At 37.7% G+C, this 20605-nt stretch overlaps 3 protein-coding genes across 3 annotated transcripts; all 3 read right to left on the reverse strand.

The window, feature by feature from the left end:
• Window positions 1–1896: 1896 nt before the first annotated feature.
• BCR41DRAFT_387094 (Spt20 family-domain-containing protein) lies at window positions 1897–4315 on the reverse strand (the record flags this gene model as incomplete). The annotated part of the gene is made up of 10 exons (XM_022027861.1): window positions 3898–4315; window positions 3693–3708; window positions 3510–3589; window positions 3349–3381; window positions 3171–3255; window positions 2814–2998; window positions 2534–2722; window positions 2228–2435; window positions 1999–2107; window positions 1897–1906 (listed from the first exon to the last, which is right to left on the reverse strand). Coding segments are annotated over exons 1-10 (1317 nt in total), but the record flags the coding sequence as incomplete, so codon positions are not given.
• Window positions 4316–5350: 1035 nt separating this feature from the next.
• On the reverse strand, window positions 5351–6543 carry BCR41DRAFT_90340 (hypothetical protein). Its single transcript, XM_022031078.1, has 2 exons — window positions 6291–6543; window positions 5351–6149 (listed from the first exon to the last, which is right to left on the reverse strand). The coding sequence occupies exons 1-2, from the start codon at window positions 6406–6408 to the stop codon at window positions 5383–5385; spliced, it is 885 nt and encodes a 294-aa protein (XP_021880661.1). The 5' UTR covers window positions 6409–6543; the 3' UTR covers window positions 5351–5382.
• A 1060-nt stretch (window positions 6544–7603) lies between these two features.
• BCR41DRAFT_90335 (hypothetical protein) lies at window positions 7604–8858 on the reverse strand. Its single transcript, XM_022031077.1, has 3 exons — window positions 8147–8858; window positions 7836–7897; window positions 7604–7716 (listed from the first exon to the last, which is right to left on the reverse strand). Exons 1-3 carry the CDS (start codon window positions 8590–8592, stop codon window positions 7700–7702), a joined length of 525 nt encoding a protein of 174 aa, XP_021880662.1. The 5' UTR covers window positions 8593–8858; the 3' UTR covers window positions 7604–7699.
• Window positions 8859–20605: the final 11747 nt, after the last annotated feature.

Raw genomic sequence — 20605 nt, forward strand, 5'->3', positions numbered from 1 at the left:
AGATGGTGACTGTTGTGGCTGCTGTGGTTGCTGCTGCTGTTGCAATGGCTGTTGACCTTGTTGCTGCTGCTGAGGCTGCTGAGGCTGCTGAGACTGCTGCTGCTGTTGTGGCTGTGGCTGTGGCTGCTGCTGTAGTTGCTGTGGTTGCTGCGGCTGTTGTTGTTGAACTTGAGCTTGAGCTTGACCTTGAGCTTGACCTTGAGCTTGAGTTTGACCCAATTTAGCCTGCTGTAGTAGCTGCTGCTGCTGCTGCTGCATTCTTGTTTGTAGTTGTTGTTGAATAAGAATATGTTGCTGCTGCCGTTGCTGGTTAGTCAATGCGGCCATACGCTGCTGCTGCTGTTGTTGTTGTTGTTGTTGTTGCTGCTGTTGCTGCTGTTGCTGTTGCTGTTGTTGTTGCAACTGCGCCTGAGCCATTGTAGGAGTTCCAGGAGGCACACCTGCATTTGGTGTAGCGTTTGCAGCTGCTGCTCCACTGGAAACTGTTCTCTGCATTGCGAGCGGCGATCCGATGATCGATGGCGTGTTGTTTAGGCTACCCAACTGCTGGCCAGGTAGACCGGCTCCAGCTACTCCAGGAATAGACACTGAGCCGCCCGTTGACATACCCATTGTATGCATCTGGTTGGTTTGCTGAGGTGACTGTAGCTGTCCAGGCTGCTGCTGCTGCTGCTGCTGCTGCTGCTGTGATTGCGGTTGCTGCTGCTGCTGCAATTGCGCAAGTTGCTGTTGTTGAAGCTGCTGCTGCTGTTGTTGTTGTAGTTGCTGTTGCTGTTGTAGCTGCTGTTGCTGGAGTTGCTGCTGCTGCAATAGCTGCTGCTGCTGCTGTTGCTGGAATGCAGCAATCTGGCGCTGGAGCTCCTGGTGACGCGCAGCAAAAATCTGCTGCTGTTGAGGCGTGAGCTGCCCGTTTTGCTGCTGCCGGGTACGTTGAAGTTCTGCTGCCAACTGTTGCATTTGGAGATGTGCGGGGGTGATAGTTTGCTGTGCAAGCTGGGGTTGTGGCTGAATCGAGCCCTGACCTTGTTGTTGCATTTGAAGCTGCTGTTGACGCTGAAGTATCATCTCTTGCTGACGCTGCAGTAAGATGGCCTGTTGAATTTGTTGCTGCTGTTGCTGTTGCTGTTGTTGACGGAACTGCTCTTGCTGGAACTGCTGCTGCTGCTGTTGCAACTGTTGTTGTTGCAGTTGTTGTTGCTGGATGTGCTGTTGCTGCAGCTGTTGTTGTTGCAGTTGCTGTTGCAGTTGTTGCTGTTGTTGCTGCTGTTGTTGCTGCTGCTGTTGTTGCTGCTGCTGTTGTTGCTGCTGTTGCTGATGTTGCAACTGTTGTTGTTGTTGGAGTTGTAGCTGCAACTGCTGTTGTTGTTGCTGTTGCTGCTGATGCTGCTGTTGGGGTTGCTGTGGCAGAGGTTGTGATAGTTGTGGCTGCTGTACCTGCTGCTGGGGCTGCTGCGTTTGCTGTTGCTGCTGAGGCTGCTGCTGAGTAGCCTGAGACTGACTGTTCTGCTGCAAAACCTGCTGTTGCTGTTGTGGAGTGAGTTGCTGCTGTGGCAATTGCATGGCACCCATTTGAGGCGTCTGAGGTACTGGGGTATAGCGAGTCTGTGGGGTTGTGACAGTGTTTGTCGCATTCGTAGCTGATTGTGCGGAAGTGTGCGCATTTGCTGCCATATTGTTGGCAATAGCTGTGCCGCCAGTAGCTGATGCAGTATTTGTGTTTGCTGCTGCTGCTGCTGCTGCTGCTGCTGCTGCTGCTGCCGCCGCCGCCGCCGCCGCCGCTGCATTTGTTCGTGCGGTATTGGTCGAAGTTGGCGTTGTATCACTTATTAAAGAGTTTGGAGAAAAGTACATTGATTTGAGGCTCTGAACATACGCGTCCGCGCATTGTTCTGGCCCAAGATGAAATCTAAAATAATTGAAAATAAGGATCATCAGTATTCACCGCAAACGAAATGTTTTTGAGAAGTCCATGGTTCTATCTTTATCATTCCAACATACTTGCGAATGCCACCATTGACTGCAGAATCTGGAGCAGTTCCATAACGCATAATCGCCTCGAATGACTGGTCCGGACATTGCATGATGTTGAACATAAAATACACCTTGTCTATTAAAACGAAGATATATGTTACTGTCAGTTTCCCGAACAAAAAATAAAAAATAAAAAAATAAAAAATGAAGTGGCAGAAAAAACTGTCAGTCCAACTGACGCTGATTAGAAGCTTACAATTCCTCTGTTTGTCCTCGCGCTCGAATCGAATTGTTCGTACGATCTTTCGTCCATCTGGCAAAATTGACATTTCTTGTCGTTTGGCCTTGGATTTCTTTGGGTCCAGTACCGGTATTGGTTGTGTTTCCTCCATCTTTTTCTTTTGTCGCCACTCCTTGAGGAAAGCCAGTCTGCCAAAATTGGGCTGAAAATCTACATTTGATTTCTTTAAGCAAGTAATTGTTATGACATTAGTTGAGTACCATACTTGACAGCTAAAAATATCCTCCTCCATTATGAACAATCTTTTTATGTGAAGCTTACTTCGTCCATCATGCTCATTAGTTTGTCCTCTTCGGCCTTCCTTGTCGCCTCCTGCTCCCTTTCGAGAGAGTTCCACTTTCTTCTCTTTCTTGTCCTCTGAGTAGCGGAGGTCTGGTGATAGCTGATCTCATTACTTATCACAGTGACCATAGGAGATGGGTCCAAACAAAGCGGTCCCTCTGTGGCGATCTATCAACAGCATACCAGTAATAAGGTATAATAAGTGGGATGTGATTGACGACTATAGATGCAAGAAGGATAATTTTCCTGAAATCCATACCAGAATCTTTGACTCAATATCAAGCATCATATCACTAGACCATGATTCTCCCGACTCTTCATGAAGTAATGAAAGATCTGCCCACAATGTCTCCTGTGTGGGTGAGAGGACAATCCGCTTTGTAGTCACTTCGCTCTCCTGTTTTCCTTTGGTTCGATGATCCACGACTTCAGCAATTAGACATCCTAGATGTATTTTTAAGCAAGAGAAAGAGAGAGGAAAAAAAAAAAAAAAAAAAAAAAAAAAAAGGTCCAATAGTAGAAATTAAGGATGACGAACAGGGTAATAAAGCAAAGTAGTAAAATCAATCTTTGATTGAATCCGTTTTGACAGGCTCCGAAAATTTTGTCCGCGCACCTTCATAATATGGACATTGTGCACTTTTGATTACGTCTAAAAGTCCAGACGGTAGCCTCTTCTCCTGTATACTTTTCAAGAATATCTACTTGCACCAACATATAGTTATAATTGACTGTTAATATTCTGCACACTATAACTTCGAGTTCGAAACAGTTCAGACGGTTTATTTCTTTACCTTCATTGGAGAATTAAACAAAAAGACACCGTCCTAAATTTTCATTATTATTGTTTTGATCCAAGATTAAGACCGAGTAATTTAGTGGCAACACCCAGATATCTCTTATAGTCTTATAGAGCTGTTTGTTGTTTTCGTAGATTTAATAGCCATAAACTAACCTGGCTTTCAAACTTGAAATGGGTTTCATAAAGATGGATCGTGAAGGACGCAGAACTGCGTTTATATTTTTCAAGAAGGTCTACAATCAACATGAATGATAAAGAGATTAGCAAGGAAGAGAAGAAGAAAAAAAAAAAAAGATATAAATGACATTTGAGTATTTTTCATGATGCTTTGCATACCTGTCTTGCTCAATGTCTAAATAAAATAAGAAAAAAGAAAAGAAAAAGCAGTTGATAAGAAATCGATGAATAACATTACAATCAACACGGTATAATATGTGGAGGAATAGAAAAACAGGGCCAAAAAAAAAAAAAAAAGGAAAACGAAACACACAATCAAATACTATCAATCTCTATCTTTTTTTTTTTTTTTTTTTTTTTTTACCTTCAATGGAGAATGGATGTGGATGTCATCTATACTTCTTTTGGTCCCACGCGGTGTGTGTCCAGATCGTGAGTGACTCAAGGACAATGCTGAGCCCCTGGGAGATGAAAGAGATGTTGCTGCAGAGCGAGGACTCTCAGTCATGACTGTATCCACTATGGCACCTTGTTGATGTTGTTGCTGTAGTTTTGTCTGTAATGATAGGGATTTGGATTTCTTATTATGGGCTCGTCCTGAACTCGAGAGACCATTAGGTGAGTTTAGGGTCTTTGGTGACTTGGGGCCACTACCACGGGGGCCATTCCCCATGCTGGCTGTTTGCATACCCGTGGTCCCTCCAAACTGTGACCCTTGCTGTTGGTTGGAATGATGTTCGATGGCAGTGACCATCGTCGAGTTCATTCTTCAACCTGTGAAGAAATAAAAACAGAAAGGAAAGAAAGAAAGAAAAGAAAAGAATGTGAAAGAGTGAACGTGAGAGAGTGAAAGAGTGAGAGAGTAAAAGTAAGGACAAGAGTGAATGAGAGGGGGGACCAAATGACCTTAAAAGAGTAGTTACGCGTGTTCAAAAAAAAAAAAACAAAGGTGAAGAGAATCCTTCACAATAATCAGTCAAAGGTCATGCAAGGGTGATTTTTTTTTTCTTTCTCCTCCTTCCCCTTTGCTTTCGGACAGAATAACTTGGCTAGACTTGTGCTGAAGATTGATACAACAGATCTGGATGGATAATGATCAAAATGTGTGTCTGTATGTCTCAATGGTGACAGAAAGTGGCAAAATAAATGTATAAAGTGTAAAATACAAAAAAATGTCGAGTTTAGGGTTTTAAAGTCCAGCTGGTGATTATGAAAAATGAGATGAAAGAATGATGTGAATGTATGAATATGTGGGGATTTTTTTTTACTTTGTTAAAAATGGATATTAAAATGATGTGAAGGAAAGGAGAGATGTCAGGAATAGGGGAGAGAGAGACAAGAGAAAGGGAGTGAGGGAGTGAGGGAAAGAGGGAGTGAAATAAAAGAAAAGTGATCCTCTGTGTTGAAAGAGGAGGAAAGAAGTGTCTTTGCAAGCGTGTTTAACTACAGCGGAAAATAAGAGGGTTGATGGACGAGTAACGTGACAAGAGGTTAAAAAGAAAGAAAGAAAGAAAAAAAAAAAAAAAAAAAAACTTCCCACCAATTGGGGTTCAACACAATGAAGGATGAACCAAAAAGGATGCTTCACCTAGAAGAACAGAAACGTAAAGAGATGTTCAAGAGGGTAGGAACGATTCAAACAAGTAAAAAGGACAAAGCATCAACTTCATTTTCTATAATGACAGAAATAGGAAGGAAATCACGTGTGATTAATACAACCAAATGTCTTCAATGTAGAAACAGTAGTATGCCAATGCCTGTGGTAAGATCATTGTATTATAAATAAGTTGCGGTAACCCTAAAAACTAAGACCAATAACATGTACACTGCACTACGTTTCCTTTGCACATCAGTCCTTGCGACTCTCCAGGTTGGTGACACGGTCCTGTAGGTTCTTGATCGAAGAACTTGAACTTGGCTCATTCGCTTCTCTTTCTTCCTCATCTTCTACTTCCATAGCTGAGGAAGGGTCCTGAGTTTTAGTCAATGGAGGCGTAGGCAAAGTTCCACTGTTCGGTGAAGAGTTATTATGACCCATTTGGTCTGCAGATGTTGATGGCTCAGTTGATGTCTCCATTAATTCTGGTCCTGATACAGATCCGCCAGCCGCGGTCTCTGAAGTCCCGTTCAAGGATGTTGCAATGCCCGTCATGGCGGATGCAGATGAAGGAGAGGTAGACGGTACAGCAGTTGCTGCTGTTGGTGCTGCTGATGTTGATGCCGCTGTTGTTGCTGGAGCTGCTGCTACTTTTGTCTTTTTTGGTGGTGGGGGTGGAGGTGTTAATCCTTGATGTTCTTCAAGTTGTCGAACACGAGCATTCAGATGCTCAATCTCATTCTCAAATCGCTCAATGACGCCCTTCTCCAACTCTTTGAATTGTCCTCGAACAAGATTCTCGATCATGGTGCCACTGGCTTGGAGTGTTTGAAGCAATTGGGCCGATTTACGAATCTGTTCCTCCAGGGTATATTTAAGACTACGGCTGCTGTCAACTGAATCAAACAAGTTCGATACAGTTTCCATGAACATATGCTTTGGATTGGACAGGAAAGGTGTAGACGGTGGGTACATGGACGGCGAGGGTAATGGCCCTGTATGCGACGACAAAATTGGTGCTGGGATCGTTCCACTGTTTAAAGAGCAGTCGTTATGAGACAATTAACATGTTGAAGCAAGGAAAAGAAAAAAAAAAAAAAAAAAAAAGATAGAAGCTAAAATAATAATAATAATAAAGAAAAAAAAAAAAAAAAACTTACTTGCTATCAGCACCAGTACCAGGTTGTCGGAGGGTAGTACGCGATGTCTTCTTGGCATGGCCTGCGGTCCTAGGAGAGCGTAAAGGCTGCTGGAAGGAGCTTGTCTGTGCAGCAACATATGGGTGGCTCTGATTTCGCAGTGGTTGAGACGTTCTAAGGCCCATACTCATGGCTTGATGACTTTGTGAGGGCTGCAATGGTGCAGAGTGGATGGAAAGTGACGATTCAGAGTACGAGGGAGCAAAAATGGTCAGAGACTTTGCGTTCTTTGGTTTCATTGGAGAGGGTAGTGGACGACGATTCAATGAAGCAAAGGATGAGCTGCCATGGAAGACAGAAAGGCCACTTGAGGAAGCCTCTGTAACAGGTGGATTCGATCCATTAGAGCTCAGCTTTGATGCACTCGAGGACTGTGGTAGTGGCGATGGTTGACCATGCTGTTTGGCCTCAATGATGGCCTTTTGTTGTTGTTGCAGTTTGATCGTTGACCGCACCCGATCCAAGACCTCGGGTTGTATGGAAGATGGAGGAGGGGACTGTTGTCGACCCCCTTTCTGACCAGACGATCCTGGAAACCGACGCTTCTTGTAACGGATGTCTTCATCGTCATCTTCAGAGTTTGATCCAGGTATGGGAGACTCATGTCGATATCGGGGGGAGGAAGGGCGATGATGATTTGATTGTGATCGCATTTCACTTCGTCCAAATTGTCTAGTGAGATTCAATGTCAAGAAAACGTTTGATTAGTTGAGGTCTTGGGAACGTTGTGCATGACAGGGGCCAGGTGTCTCACGTAAGATCATTCTCTCCTTTTTTTTCTAGTTCTTTTCCCCTGATCCATAAAAGCCGCTTGATTATTTTTTTTCCTAATCAATTATCGTCTGCTGACCACTATGGTGTGTATAGTCAGTAATGCTTAGGAAAAAAAAAAAAAAAAAAAAAAAAAACTCTCCGAGATGCCCTCGCAATCAAGTTTTTCTCAATGTTACACATGAGCTGCAAGGAATAACCTAATAGATCGAGCAAAGAGGCAAAGACAACACGAGAATCGGTATAGCGACGATAAAGAGTGAGGGTATCTCTCTCCGTTCTCTTTAAGGGGAAGGAGGAATGAAGGAAAGGATAAAAGGAACTAATAACCCCCCTCGGGATTGATTAGGCCTTTCCTTCCCCACAGATGGTGGCACCAGTATAATAAGGATCAAAACTATAATTTTGTCGCACATAAAATCATACACTTGAAAAAGCGGCTGAACTAGGGCGTCTTTTTTTTTTTTCCCATTGCGTTACATGTATTGATCGATTTAGAACGTGCTGCAGTTAATCAAGGATCAATATGTAATAAGGATACATAAAATAAATACCCATGTTCATGCAACAACATTATAGTACATGCACATTGTTGTCGTCTAGACATGGACATGTGCTAAACAAGCCATTGTGCAAATTTTTTGTTTTGTTTGAGATAGCAAATAAAAACACATTCTATTGAATGAAAGTAACATGGTAAAAAAAAAAAATGTGGAAACAAGAAATAAAACTTACACAACCTCAATTGATTTCCCAAAAGTGTATGCAATGGTATAAGTAAACCATCATCTTTGGCTCTACTCTCAAAAGCATAGTAAAGAAAGAATAAAAAAAAAAAAAAAAAAAAAAAAAAGAGCATAGCCAAATAAAAATGGTCGATTTGGTTGCTCAGAAGTACTTTGGATAACAATAGCATCGCTGAGAGAGAGAAAGAGAAGAGAAGGCTGGAAAGAGAGAGAGAAGCTTGGAGATGGAAAGGATGATGTGCTAATGCACACCAGTAACAGTTCCACACCACAATCACACTAATAAAAAAAAGAACCTACCGTGATTGGGGATGCGAGCCTGCCCCGCCATGGCTCACACTCGAGTGTGGTGCCGGTGGGTCAGAGAGGGACATCTCATCGTGCGAGCCTCTGCGTCTGTAGGGTGGTGAGTCTTCTTCATGTCCATACAGATTCTGTTGTGGGTGGTTATCAATGACTTCATGGATAGCCATCCTATTGAATCGATTAGTCGTGGTCGGAGTAATAGGCGATCGCCACGTAGAACCGGCATCTGGATCTCGAGAAAACTGTTGCTGTTGCTGTTGCTGTTGCTGTTGCTGACTGTGGCCTCGATTCTCTCTAGATGAATACGATGATGTTGAATGCTGCTGTTGTTGTTGATAGTGCTGCTGTGATGAGGACGACTGGTTAGGATATCGGTCTGAATTATGTCCTTGGCTGCTACTGCTGTTATACGAATGGTGTCCGCCACGAGAGTCTTCCATTGCGATGATGTGTTCCTTGTAGATTTTGAATGGGACAAATACTAATGATCGTAGTAGAACAGCTCGATTACGAGAGAATCACCTGGTTCTGATGCAAGAGATGAAAGATCACCAAAAGAATGAACTCAGGGGAGAAATAAAAATAAAAATAAAATAAAATAAAATAATAAAGACGGAAGCGATGATGCAAGTCAAAGGAACAGAATAGATGGAATGAAAGAGAAGGAAAAGAAAAAAGACAACAGAATTGAATTGAAAGTAATGGCTATACAAGGGGGGTAACAAGTAAAATATAAAAAGTGAGAGCCTGGTTTTGTCATGCCATATCCCATGTCTTTTTTTCTTTTTTTTTTTTTTCCAACACAATGGGCATCTATCAAATCATCGATTAGTACTTTTGGTTCATGGATAGGTTTAGGGCATATTTAGTACGCCATCAGAGACGATTGACGCGAGATCCAGAGCCCTGGCTGGATTTGTCTCACACACACATTCTCTGCTATTTTCTTTCTCTCATTCTAGAACACGTCTACACCGACACTAATCTGGTGCATCATAAACTCTGTTCAACATGAGCCCTTGGACTCTTGCACATGTCCTGGTACAATCCAATTCCTATTACTCATGCTCTTTATTCTCTCCCTCCAGACCTGTCTGCTTATGGTTCGGTACTTTTTTTCCTTGGTTACCATTTTCCTCCGCAAGAAAAGATCCAAGGAAAAGTCACTCGGACACGCGTCAAAATGGCCGATGGACCACCTCCATGGTAACTGTTGCGATAGAGCACGAGTCCTATTTCCATTTTCAGCATCCGACACTTTGTACGTCCTATACTTCCCTTTCTCTTCCTTCCACATTTCCAGTGTTCATTCGATAGGGAGAATTACAACAAAATACACCGCCACACTCTTCTGCTTGTTGTATCCCTTTGTGTTAATTGTAAAAATGCGTAATAATGCAAACTTCCAACATCTTGGGCTTTTTTTTTTTTTTTTTTTCTTGAAACATTTGTTCCATGCTTGTGGCGCTGCTAAAAAAAAAAAAAAAAAAGTTTAGAGGCAGGTTTTTTCACTTCTTTCCTTCGCTCTCCTCACTGCTTCTCTCCTTTTACTTTCCCCAACATTATCCATGTATTGATGAAATATTTATTTAGTAGCCTCCAAAAGATACCGATTTAGTGTTTATGGAAGTTAAACAAATCTTTTATTTCCTTATGAGAGCAATTATAACCTCGCATCTTTGTTTAAATTGTTTGTTCCACAATCTAAACCTTCACAAGTGTGGTAAAAAAAAAAAAAAAAAAAAAAAAAATGAACAAACGACGCGTATTTCCATTAAACATGGCATGTATATATTATATATAAATATACATGTATATACGTATGTATATTTGTATACATATAAATAAGTATATGTACAAGAATAGATTTGGGCTGCTTAAAAGATGTAATCAAGCACTTTTTAAAGAAAAAAAAAAGGTCAGTGAATGGCACAGCAAATAAAAACGAAAAAGATATGCTAAGCCTCTTTTTTTTTTAGCCCGAGCTAACACCCTGGTGATGGCAAAGTAAGATTTGTAAAACATGACAGAGAAGAAAAAGACAAAAATAAGATAAGGGGGCAAGGTCCAGAATTCATTTCGATTCAAACGAATGTCCTTTTGAAAATATCAATTTAGTCTATGATCTGTAAAAATAAAAAATAAAAAACTCCTTCCTCGTCATGGTCTTTTTTGCTATTTCTCTTCTCTCCTCTCCCTCCCTTCCCTTCTCTTTCCTCTTTTGGTCTTATCAAATCCAATCCAACCCAATGTAGCCCAGCCCAGTCCAATCCAACCCAGTGCAGCTTCATCCATTAGAATAATGTTTTGTGAAACAGTTAGGGACCTGCATGCCTTGTTCTGTTAAATCACAGTTCTGTTAGAAGGAAAAAAATAAAATAAAATAAAATAAAAAGAGAGAGAGAGAGAGAGAGAGAGAGAGAGAGAAATAATGTATCAATGCAATGATCTTCCCCTTTTCAAAGTGAGGTATTGAAGTAGTGGGACGAAGAGAGGAAGAGGAGCGAGGGTCTACTTGCATTCTCACAAAAACTTGATCTCCTTCAATTGATTTGAATCCAAAGGTGTTTATGCATTATTATTTTTTTTTCCTCCCCCTAGTCTCCCTAGTCTAAGGAAACTCCTGTAGCAATTGACGTGTTTTTTTACAGTTTAAACTATTTATGAATATGCATCAACTGATCATTATGCAACGCGTAAGTTCAATGTTGCTAGTCTACAAAAGTTCTTCCCTCATATAGAGAGGGCCTTTTTTTTTTTTTCTCCTCTCTGCTATGATCGCGATCATCTCCAAACGGCTTTTTCTCTTTTTCATGAGCGCATAGAAATCGACAAGGGCCCTACGCACACTATAATAGAAGAACAAAACAAACAAAGTCAACCAATGAATCAATCAATAAATGCAAAAAAAGAAGAAAGTAAGGCATGATGACAATGTCATGCAATGCCAATCAATAGAACCTTTCTTCTTCTTCTTCTTCTTCTTCTTCTTCTTCTTCTTCTTCTTCTTCTTCTTCTTCTTCTTCTTCTTCTTCTTCTTCTTCTTCTTCTTCTTCAGTTCTCTAGTTCTTTAGTTCTTTAGTTCTTTAGTTCTTTAGTTCTTTAGTTCTTTAGTTCTTTAGTTCTTTATTTTGTTTGTTCTTTTGAGAAAAGGTTATATAGTAATAATATATATACCAATGACTTGTCTGATCGTTTTTTTTTTTTTTTTTTTTTTTTTTACATGCTAGTCTAAAAGTCTATACTCGCCAATGACAATCCATCTCTAGAGAAACTCGAGGCGCATAAACTTGTCCAGTCGCCAAGCCCTCAGAGGTATTTTATTTTTTTTATTTTTTTTATTTTTTTTATTTTATTTTTTATTTCATTTTATAATATTATGATGATTAGCATTAATATTATATATTATATGTATTTTACACGTTTGTTTGTAAATCTGTTATTTGTTATTATGACCATCATTATTTTTTCGCGTAGCATGCATGGCATAGCATAGCAAAGTATAGCCCAGTATAGTAGAGCATAGGATAGGATAGGATAGGATAGGATAGGATAGGGTAGGAAGGAATTTCTCTTCGCGCGATTGTCTTTAAATCGGAGTATGAAAAGAAAAAAGATCAATGACAATCTCTTACAACCTACTGTGGCACGCAGCTCAGCTTTTTATCTTTGTAAAGCAAATGTAAAGCATTACAAACAAACAAACATGTATGTATAATTAATACGTCTGATGATTGTAATGAGAAAAAGCAAATACTTGAAAGGATGATGCATGATGGATGACAAAAGTGGTTTTTTAGTGGTTTTTTTTTTTTTTTTTTTTGGTTTTTTGGTGGTATGGAAAATAGAAACAAAACATTGTGTAAGCGAGAGAGAGAGAGGCAGAGAGGCAGAGAGAGAAGGCAAGCAATAGGTAACAAGCAATAGGCAATAGGCAACAAGTATATAACAAGTAAATCGTTTCGTACTCATTTCTCTGGCTTTGTCGATCAGGGGTAAATAAACAAAACAAAACAAAACAAAAAAAAAAAAAAAAAAAAAAAAAAAAAGATTCGAAAATAAATACAAGACGCGTCTAAATTGTTTCAATCCCGAACAATGCTTGCTTCCATGTAAACAACACAAAGAACAAACAGCACAACACAACACATGGATGCATAAAAAATAAAAAATAAAAAATAATAGAAATTATAGAAATTATAGAAATAAAAAAAAGACGCGAACCATTTTCGATTTTTTTTTTTTTTTTTTTTTTTTTTTGTTCAACTAATCCTTTCAATTTCTTTATGCTAAAAAAAAAAAGTCCTCGCCCACCTCCTCTCTCTTTCTCTCTCTCTGTCTTCTTTACCTTTTTGTCTCTTGACGTAATCCTCCCAAGAGAATGGAAGGAAGGGAGGAAGGAAGGAAGAGAGGAAGGAAGGAAGGAAGGGAAAAAAAGAGTGGTGGAGGGTGGCACAGAGATTTGGATCGGGGACCGTTAAAGTTGCCAAGGGGAACCCCAGTTGTTCCAAAGGAAGGATTCACATTGATTGATCAACGAATCTCTTTCTTTCTCCTCTCTCTTCTTCGATTGATCGATCTTCTTTGTTCCATAACAGACGAGTTCTTTATATAAATATATATTTATAAACATATATATACAGTCTCCAATTCAACTAAAGTATTGTACATATATATATATATATACATATGAATCATTATTATTATTCATCGGTGGCTGTGGAACCAACCAGGTAGCGAAATAAAGTTTTGATATATCATTTCAAAAGCTCGATTGAATGGGGAATAAGAACTCTTGAAACTTTTTTTTTTTTTTTTTTTTTTTTGTTCAGTCGCTGTATATATTTATAATGCTTTATATATACATTCATATATATTCATTTATATATTTATTCACTTTTACATTTATTCATTTATACATTTAATCATTTATGTGTTCATTTTCAGTTATGTATTTATCTCTATAAAAAAAAAAAAAAAAAAATGAATGGACGCGACACGACACGACACGACACGATACGATACAATATAGGGTTTATGAGAAAAAAAAAAAAAAAAAAAAAAAAAAAAGAGTTCCTGTGTGTTCATGAATCTACAGATGATATAACATAATATAACATAATGTAATACAATATGTATAATGTCATTAGGATAGAAATGGAGAGGCCTGTTACCATTGATGTCACGAACACGAAAGGCAACGCGCTCCCTCACTTCCCCCTCTCGCAGGCATCGTTTTATTAAAATAAAAATAAAAATAAAAATAAAAAAAATAAAAAAAAAAATAAAAAGTCCTTTTTCACGGAATTCATGTCAGTGCTCAAGCAATAATCCTGAGCTTAGGAAGAGAAGAAGGAGCAGGGGAAGGGAGAAGAGGAAGGGGAAGGGGAAGGAGAAGGAGAAGAAAAGAGGTGGCAATTATTTGTGCCAGATGAGGGGGAACAAGTAATATGTAAGTTATAAAATGAAAAATGAAAACTAACCAGCCTACATGATACATTTTTCACACATTCATATACTCACAACAATCAATTTCAACAGTTTAAAAAGAAAAAGGCGGGAAAAAAGCCATGGTAATGTTTATCCACAATTAACCATAAGATGTATACAAATTAATAACGGATACCAAGAAAAGAAATGAATGAACATCCCCATTCATGTGGAAGGAAGGAAGGAAGGAAGAAAAGAAGGAAGGAAGAGGAGGAGGAAGGGAAGGAGGAATATATTTTTAACACGCGTGAAACGCCTAAACCTCTTTTTCCTTTTCTTCCCCCTTCCCTCCCCCCCCCTATCATGTCGTGATGGTGATTGTAGTACATATGCGCCTTGACAACTTTTTCGCGTCATTTTTCAATCAATTGCAATTAAAAGATGTTGACAAAACAAAAACAAAAAACAAGCTTAACAAATCCAGCCGTGGTTTTTTTTTTTTTTTTTTTTTTATAGTTTTTTTTATTCCATATTTTGGTGACCTGAGCTAGAAAAGAGAAAGAAAGAAAGAGAATGAGAGAGAAAGAGAGAGAAAGAGAAAGAGAGAGAAATGAATAGGTTGTTGCCCGAGTAGACAAAGTCTTCTTGTCACGAGTACCTCGGATCGAGCTCTAAAAAGGAAAAGCGCGAATTGGATGCTTAAAACGACTGGGTATAAACACGTCTGAGAAAGCGACTTTGGGTAAGGTCCTCCAAACCCTTTTTTACTTTGCTCCAATCCTGCAGTCGAGAACAAGAACGAGAAAAGGTACTACGCATTTTTAGTCTGCAAACTCTTTTTTATTTTTATTTTTTTATTTTTTTATTTATTATGATTATTATTTATTATTATTCTTATTTGTTATTATTATATACTATTATTGCTATTGCTGTTGTTGTTGTTTTATATTGTTTAGTCCAAGGAGAGAGAAGAGAGAGAGAGAGAACAATGCGTACTGGAGAGTGGAGAGGGTAGGATAGAAAGCTTTTTAAGGTTCCCCACAACTGGGCAGAGGAGAAAGAGAGAATGAAAGTAAGCGCTAAACATTTATGGAGATGTAGATAGACGGACAGAGTTTTGAAGAGACAGATCGAGACGCTTTCCGAACCCATTCAACACTTTTCTGGAAGAGAAAACAGCTTTTTATTTTCTTTTTCTTTTCTTTTTTCTATTCGAGTGTTTCATTATGAACGGAGAAAAAAAAGAAAAAAGAAAAAAGAAAAAAGAAAAAAGAAAAAAAAGAAAAAAAAAAAAAAGGAAATGGATCTCAGTCATTGATTTGTTTGTGTGTAATATAATATATTTTATTTATATATTGATTTCGTTACTGTCATTGCTATTACTCTTGTTATTGTTGCTATTTATCTATATATATTATCATTGTCATAGTTATGGTCATTGTCAGTGTCATTGTCATTGTCATTGTCATTAGGCGCTGTCGAACTTTTTTATTTGCAGATAAATCATTGGTAAACCTTTTGAGCAATTATGCAATTATGCAAACTACTCTTACCATCCACACCAACGGACATCAACAACAAAAAAAAAGAAAAGAAAAGAAAAAGAAAAGAAAAAGTGTGTGTATTGTTCAATTGAAGATTATTTACTTGGTATCGTAACCAGCCCTACGGATCTGCAATTGATTTTCTTTTTTTCATTCAATCAGCTCAGTTGCATATATTCCTTTCCTCTTGAAGAGATGAAGAAAAAGTTGCATTCAAATGAGAAGGAAGGAAAGGTCGTTCGTTGACTTTAAAAAGTCCCTTTTTTTTCGCCCTTGCTTTCGTTTCTTCTTCTTCTTCTTTTTCTTCTTTTTCTTCTTCGCCATCATCATCCCAATCTCTTTTTTTTATTTTTTTCTGACACATCGTTCCTTTTTGAACCTTTGAACAGATTGATTATATATTATTGATCAACGACTATCTTGGTTCCCCTTTTTATTCTTTTTACCTTGTCTCTAGTTTTTTTTTTTTTTTTTTTACTTCTTTTCATCCAAGACATCCATCTGACACCCCACTCGATTCTCTCTCCCCTGCATCTTACTCCGTCTCCAGTCATTTAGCGATGTAAGCTTATCTAGATCTCTGTTTCTTTTTGTGATCGAGAGAATATCAATCTCTTTATCAACGAGACAATATCAGCTGTTTATCTTGTCTTGGGGGAGTTTTTTTTTTTTCTATGTTTTATTTTATTTTATTTTATTTTTTATTTTTTATTTTTTATTTTTTATTTTTTATTTTTTATTTTTATTTTTCGCGTCTGGCGTGGTGAGTATAGTAATCTTTTTATATACTTTTTTTTTTTTTTTTTTTTCTTCTCTTTAACAACTTTTCGTTTCTTTTGCGCGTTTGCAGACACTTGGGAAAGAGGAAAGAGGAAAGAGGAGAGTGAAAAAAGAAAGAAAAATAAAAAATAAAAATAAAAAAACCACACAACAGTTCAATGGCGATGCATGATAGATACATGATACGTCCACGCGATACGAGATTGAATGTACTTTCTTTTTTTTTTTCTTTTCTTTTTTTTACTTTTTAACCCTTTCAACGGCGGTATATTCATTATAACATTGGTCAACGTAAAAAAGATTAAAAAAAAATAAAAAAAAAATAAAAAAAAAAAGGGCCGGTGTGGCGTTTTTTTCGTATATTTTTCCTTTCGACTTTATATTATTCCTACAACAGTTCTCACATGAGCGTGGCAACAGCCCTATCCTTGACTCTTATTCATGCAAAAAAAACAAAAAAACAAAAAAACAAAAAAAAAAAAAAAAAAAAAAAGAAAAGAAAAGAGAAAGTAAGAGTGAGAGCGAGTAAGAGAGGTTTACAGAATTTACAAATGGTCTATAGGATTGATCTACACAGGTCGTACAATAGACCGCGTTGGGCATCTTGGAAATAAAGAGATTATGATGAGATGAATGACAGAATATGTAATCCTTTTTCCTTTCTACTCTACTACCACTTTTTTTTCTATTTATTTTTTTTTTTATTTTTTTTTATTTTTTTTTTCCTTTTGGTCTGATTGGAAATAAACCCATGGGTTGTCAGGCGTTGATAAGCAGTTGGGCTATGCGCATTACTCTTTCTCTCGGTTTTTTTTTTTTATTTTTTTATTTTTTTTTTTATTTCTTTCTCTCATTCTGCACTGGTGCGGTGTATATATCAATTTGTATTTACATTTACATTTGAATTTGGATCAAAGTAAAACCATGAAGGCAATGCAAGGAGAGAATAAGATTAAGACCGTTGCAAACATTCTCGTTCACACCGATAAAAAAAAAAAAAAAAAGAAAAAAAAAAAAAAAGAGTGGTTGTTCAACTGAAGATCCCATTTTTTTTTTTGTTCCCTTTTTTTTTTTTTTTTTTTTTTCTTCTTTTACTACTCTTGTCTCTTTCTCAGTTTCTATCATACTGTGGGCGTGTGAGTGTGCTTGTTTAACGGCTTCGCCTGAATGTAAAGTAAAAAAAGGAAAGGGCATCAAGGCCAGAATGCCGTCATCTAAATATCGTTCTTTTTTTTTTATATATACAATGGGATGGTAGAGGCAGGAACGGGTTGCTTTAGCATTTGATGTTTCTCTTTCTTTTCCTCTTTCTCTCTTTCTCTCCTTTTCTTTTCTTTTTTTTTATTTTCTTTTCCTGTATTACTGTATCGCCATATCTCTCTCTCTCTCTCTCTCTCTCTCTCTTTCTCTCTCTCTTTATATATCTCTCTTGCTTTTATCTGTCTATCAAAACTCTTTTTGTCTCGCTTTTTTTTTTATTCAATTAATAATTTATCGAATCATTTCCTTACAATTACGTATTAAAATATTACCATTTTCAGCAAATCAATTGGGTGAGTGAAAAAAAAAAACTTTTTTTTTTTTTTTTTTTTTTTTTTCCTGGCATGCGCACACATCACATACACAGACACAGACACAGACATAAATATATACACACAAATATATACACAGATACATATACAGAGATATACAACCTACACATAGACACGTATACAATCATCCTAGACACATAACACAAAAACAGACATGCAAAACATGGACAACGCGTCTTTTTTATTTTTTATTTTTCATTTTCCTACACATAGAATGGAGTAAGACATGAGTGGAGCTGTGCTGTGTTACGATCCAACTGATTCGCAAGAATGTTTTGTTGTTGTTGTTGTTGTTGTTGTTGTCATTGAAATCCCTTGCATTGCATTGCATTACATTATAAAAGTGAAAAAAAAAATGACCTGCCAATATCAATGGACGCGGGGTTAAGAGAGAAAGAGAGAGAGAGAGAGAGAAAGGGCTTTGAATGGACAGCGAGGTTTCTATTTTATTACCCTTATATTTCTTTTGATGACTATTCTCTTGATCCCTTGATCGGCTTTCTTCCTACGATCTAGTCCACCAACCAGGGCTGAGCCATGAAATATATGCAGGGTATGCGGATGTTGGGGGGAAACGGGGTGCTGTTCACAAGCGAGAAAAAGATTGCTTCTGGCTGACTGGCTGGCTGGGCTGGTTGAAATGTGTAGTGTGCTAGTGTGATAGTTGACGTGTGGACCAATCAGAAGCCGTCCTTTCCTTCTCTGTCTCTCGTGATGGTCCGTTGTTAAAGCTTCTCCGGTGGTTTGTCCTTTTTATATGGATAAAATACATTGATTGAAGACTCTTGCGCTTCTTTTCGTTTTATATGATACTTTATTGTTTATTGTTATATAATATACCTTTTGTATCGTATCGTATCGTATCGTATCGTGTTCGTTGTCATATTTGGTTTGGTATTTGTCCGGGACGATCCATTGCCTCATTTGCATCCATTGCCTCATTGTGCACATTCATATCATTTTCTGTTGTCGTCCGTCTCTTTTGGGGTCTGTGTGTTATTTATTTTTTTTTTTTTAAAAAAAAAAGGAGAGAGAGAGAGAGAAGAAGAAGAAGAAGAAGAAGGAGGAGGAGGAAGGAAAGAAAAAAAAAAAAAAAAAAAAAAAGAGTCAATTCTCGTTCACATCAACGACAACGATACATCATCATCTGTGAATGAAAAGAAAAAAGAAAAAAAAAAAAAAAAAAAAAAAAAAGAGAGTGAGAGAAAGAAGAATATAAAAGAAATGACATAGAAATCAGTTCTTTTTCCTTCTTCTAATCCATTCATCCGATCTGTGCTTTTTCTTTTTTTCTTTTTCTTTTTCTTTTTTCTTTAAAAGCTGCTACGCCAACCAAAAAAGTCTTTTTCTTATCCTTCTTTTCCTTTTCTTCCTTCTTCCTTCTTCCTTCTTCTTCCTTCTTCTTTTTACTTCTTTTTACTTCTTTTTTCTTCTTCACTTGCACATGTAAACTCGATTAAACCATCCTATACTTACTCGTTAATCTTTATATATTCTATCCTATTTTATCTTACTTTATATCCTCTTCAGCTGATCGTATCCCTCTTGTTCGCATTGGCTTGACTTGACTTGACTTGACTTGACTTGACTTGACTTGACTTGACTTGACTTGACTTGACTTGACTAAAGACTAAAGACTAAAGACTAAAGACTAAAGACTAAAGGACATTCAATCATGGACATGTCTGCTATCCAAAGTAAGTTTTTGAATCATGCAAAAAAAAGAAAGAAAAAAAAAAAAAAAAAAAAAAAGTTTTTCCTTCTCTGTTTCCCTTTCTTCCCTGTTCTTCATTTCCCCTTTAAAGAAAGACGCGTGTGAATGATAAAGACTTGTCTTTCTAAAAAGGCAAGCCATGCTCAAATGCTCATGGACAATGTGTTTGTCTCATGTCTCATCAATCTTTAAAATGAGACAATGCAATCTCCCAACGTTCAACCTTCTTTACGCTCTCCACCCTCTTTTTTCATCCAAACAACCAAACAATGTAAACAATCAAACACCACACACCCTATACACATTTACACACACATACAACTCATGCACCTTACACACATACAACTCATGCACCTTGGGAATTTGCGCCCTGACTGATATTCATTCGGGTGTCTTACAAAAAGCTTTTTGCAGACCCATTATCTCTGTGTCACTACTCCCAATCCATCATTCTTCTGCTTGCTTCTTTCTTTCTTTCCTTCAGATCGACATTCATCCATTCCACTCTCTGCTCTGTCTGATTAATTGAGCGTGAGGAAAGAAAGAAAGAAAGAAAAGAAAAAAGAAAAGAAAAGAGGGTGGCACAATAGTAAGGACAAACAAGGGAAACAGAACAGCCTTCTCTTTTGTGTTTGTTGACCAAGCTGTTCGGCAAAAATATATAAACGCATTCATATTATGTTTTAAACTTCTGAGTATCCCTCCATCACTCCAAATAAGCCATCCATATAAGTACTCTATCTATTCTTTCCAATTTAATTGCTTTTTTTTTTTTTTTTTTTTTTTTTTTTTCATCATCATTTTATCAATACTCTCACTTTTCACTTTTCACTTTTCACACTTTTCACTCTTTTCACTCTTTTCTTCTTCTTCTCTTTTCCTCTTTTCCTCTCTTTCTCTCTTTTGTCTTTCTGATATCTTTCTCATTGCTCAACTTCATTTCCCGCCATTTGACATTTGATTGTGCGCTCAACTTCATTCTTTCTTTCTATTACATTTTATTATTATTCTTATTCTTATTCTTATTATTATTATTATTATTATTATTAATTCTTCTTAATTTTATCCTCCTTCTTGTCTGGTTCGTCTACATCCTCCTACCTACTTTTTGCTCCATCCTTCCCTACAGATTTTGAACCACGAAAGTTTGTTACCATGCCTGATTCACCACAAGTCCAAGCTTCTCAGGCTCAACCATCACAACAATCACAATCCCAACCACAAACAACCGACGCATTCTCACAGCAAATCTTCAAAGATGACTCGACCGATTCAGCTCCTCCGAGGATTTTCGAATACAGCCCTCATTTCGGTCCCGAGGGCCAGACCTTCACAGTGACACTGCAATCGAACACCGACAAGACCCTCCGTATTGGCTTTGGCACCCTCGTTG

Source organism: Lobosporangium transversale (genome assembly GCF_002105155.1).
Source record: "Lobosporangium transversale strain NRRL 3116 chromosome Unknown BCR41scaffold_22, whole genome shotgun sequence".
Classification (NCBI taxonomy): Eukaryota; Fungi; Mortierellomycota; class Mortierellomycetes; order Mortierellales; family Mortierellaceae; genus Lobosporangium; species Lobosporangium transversale.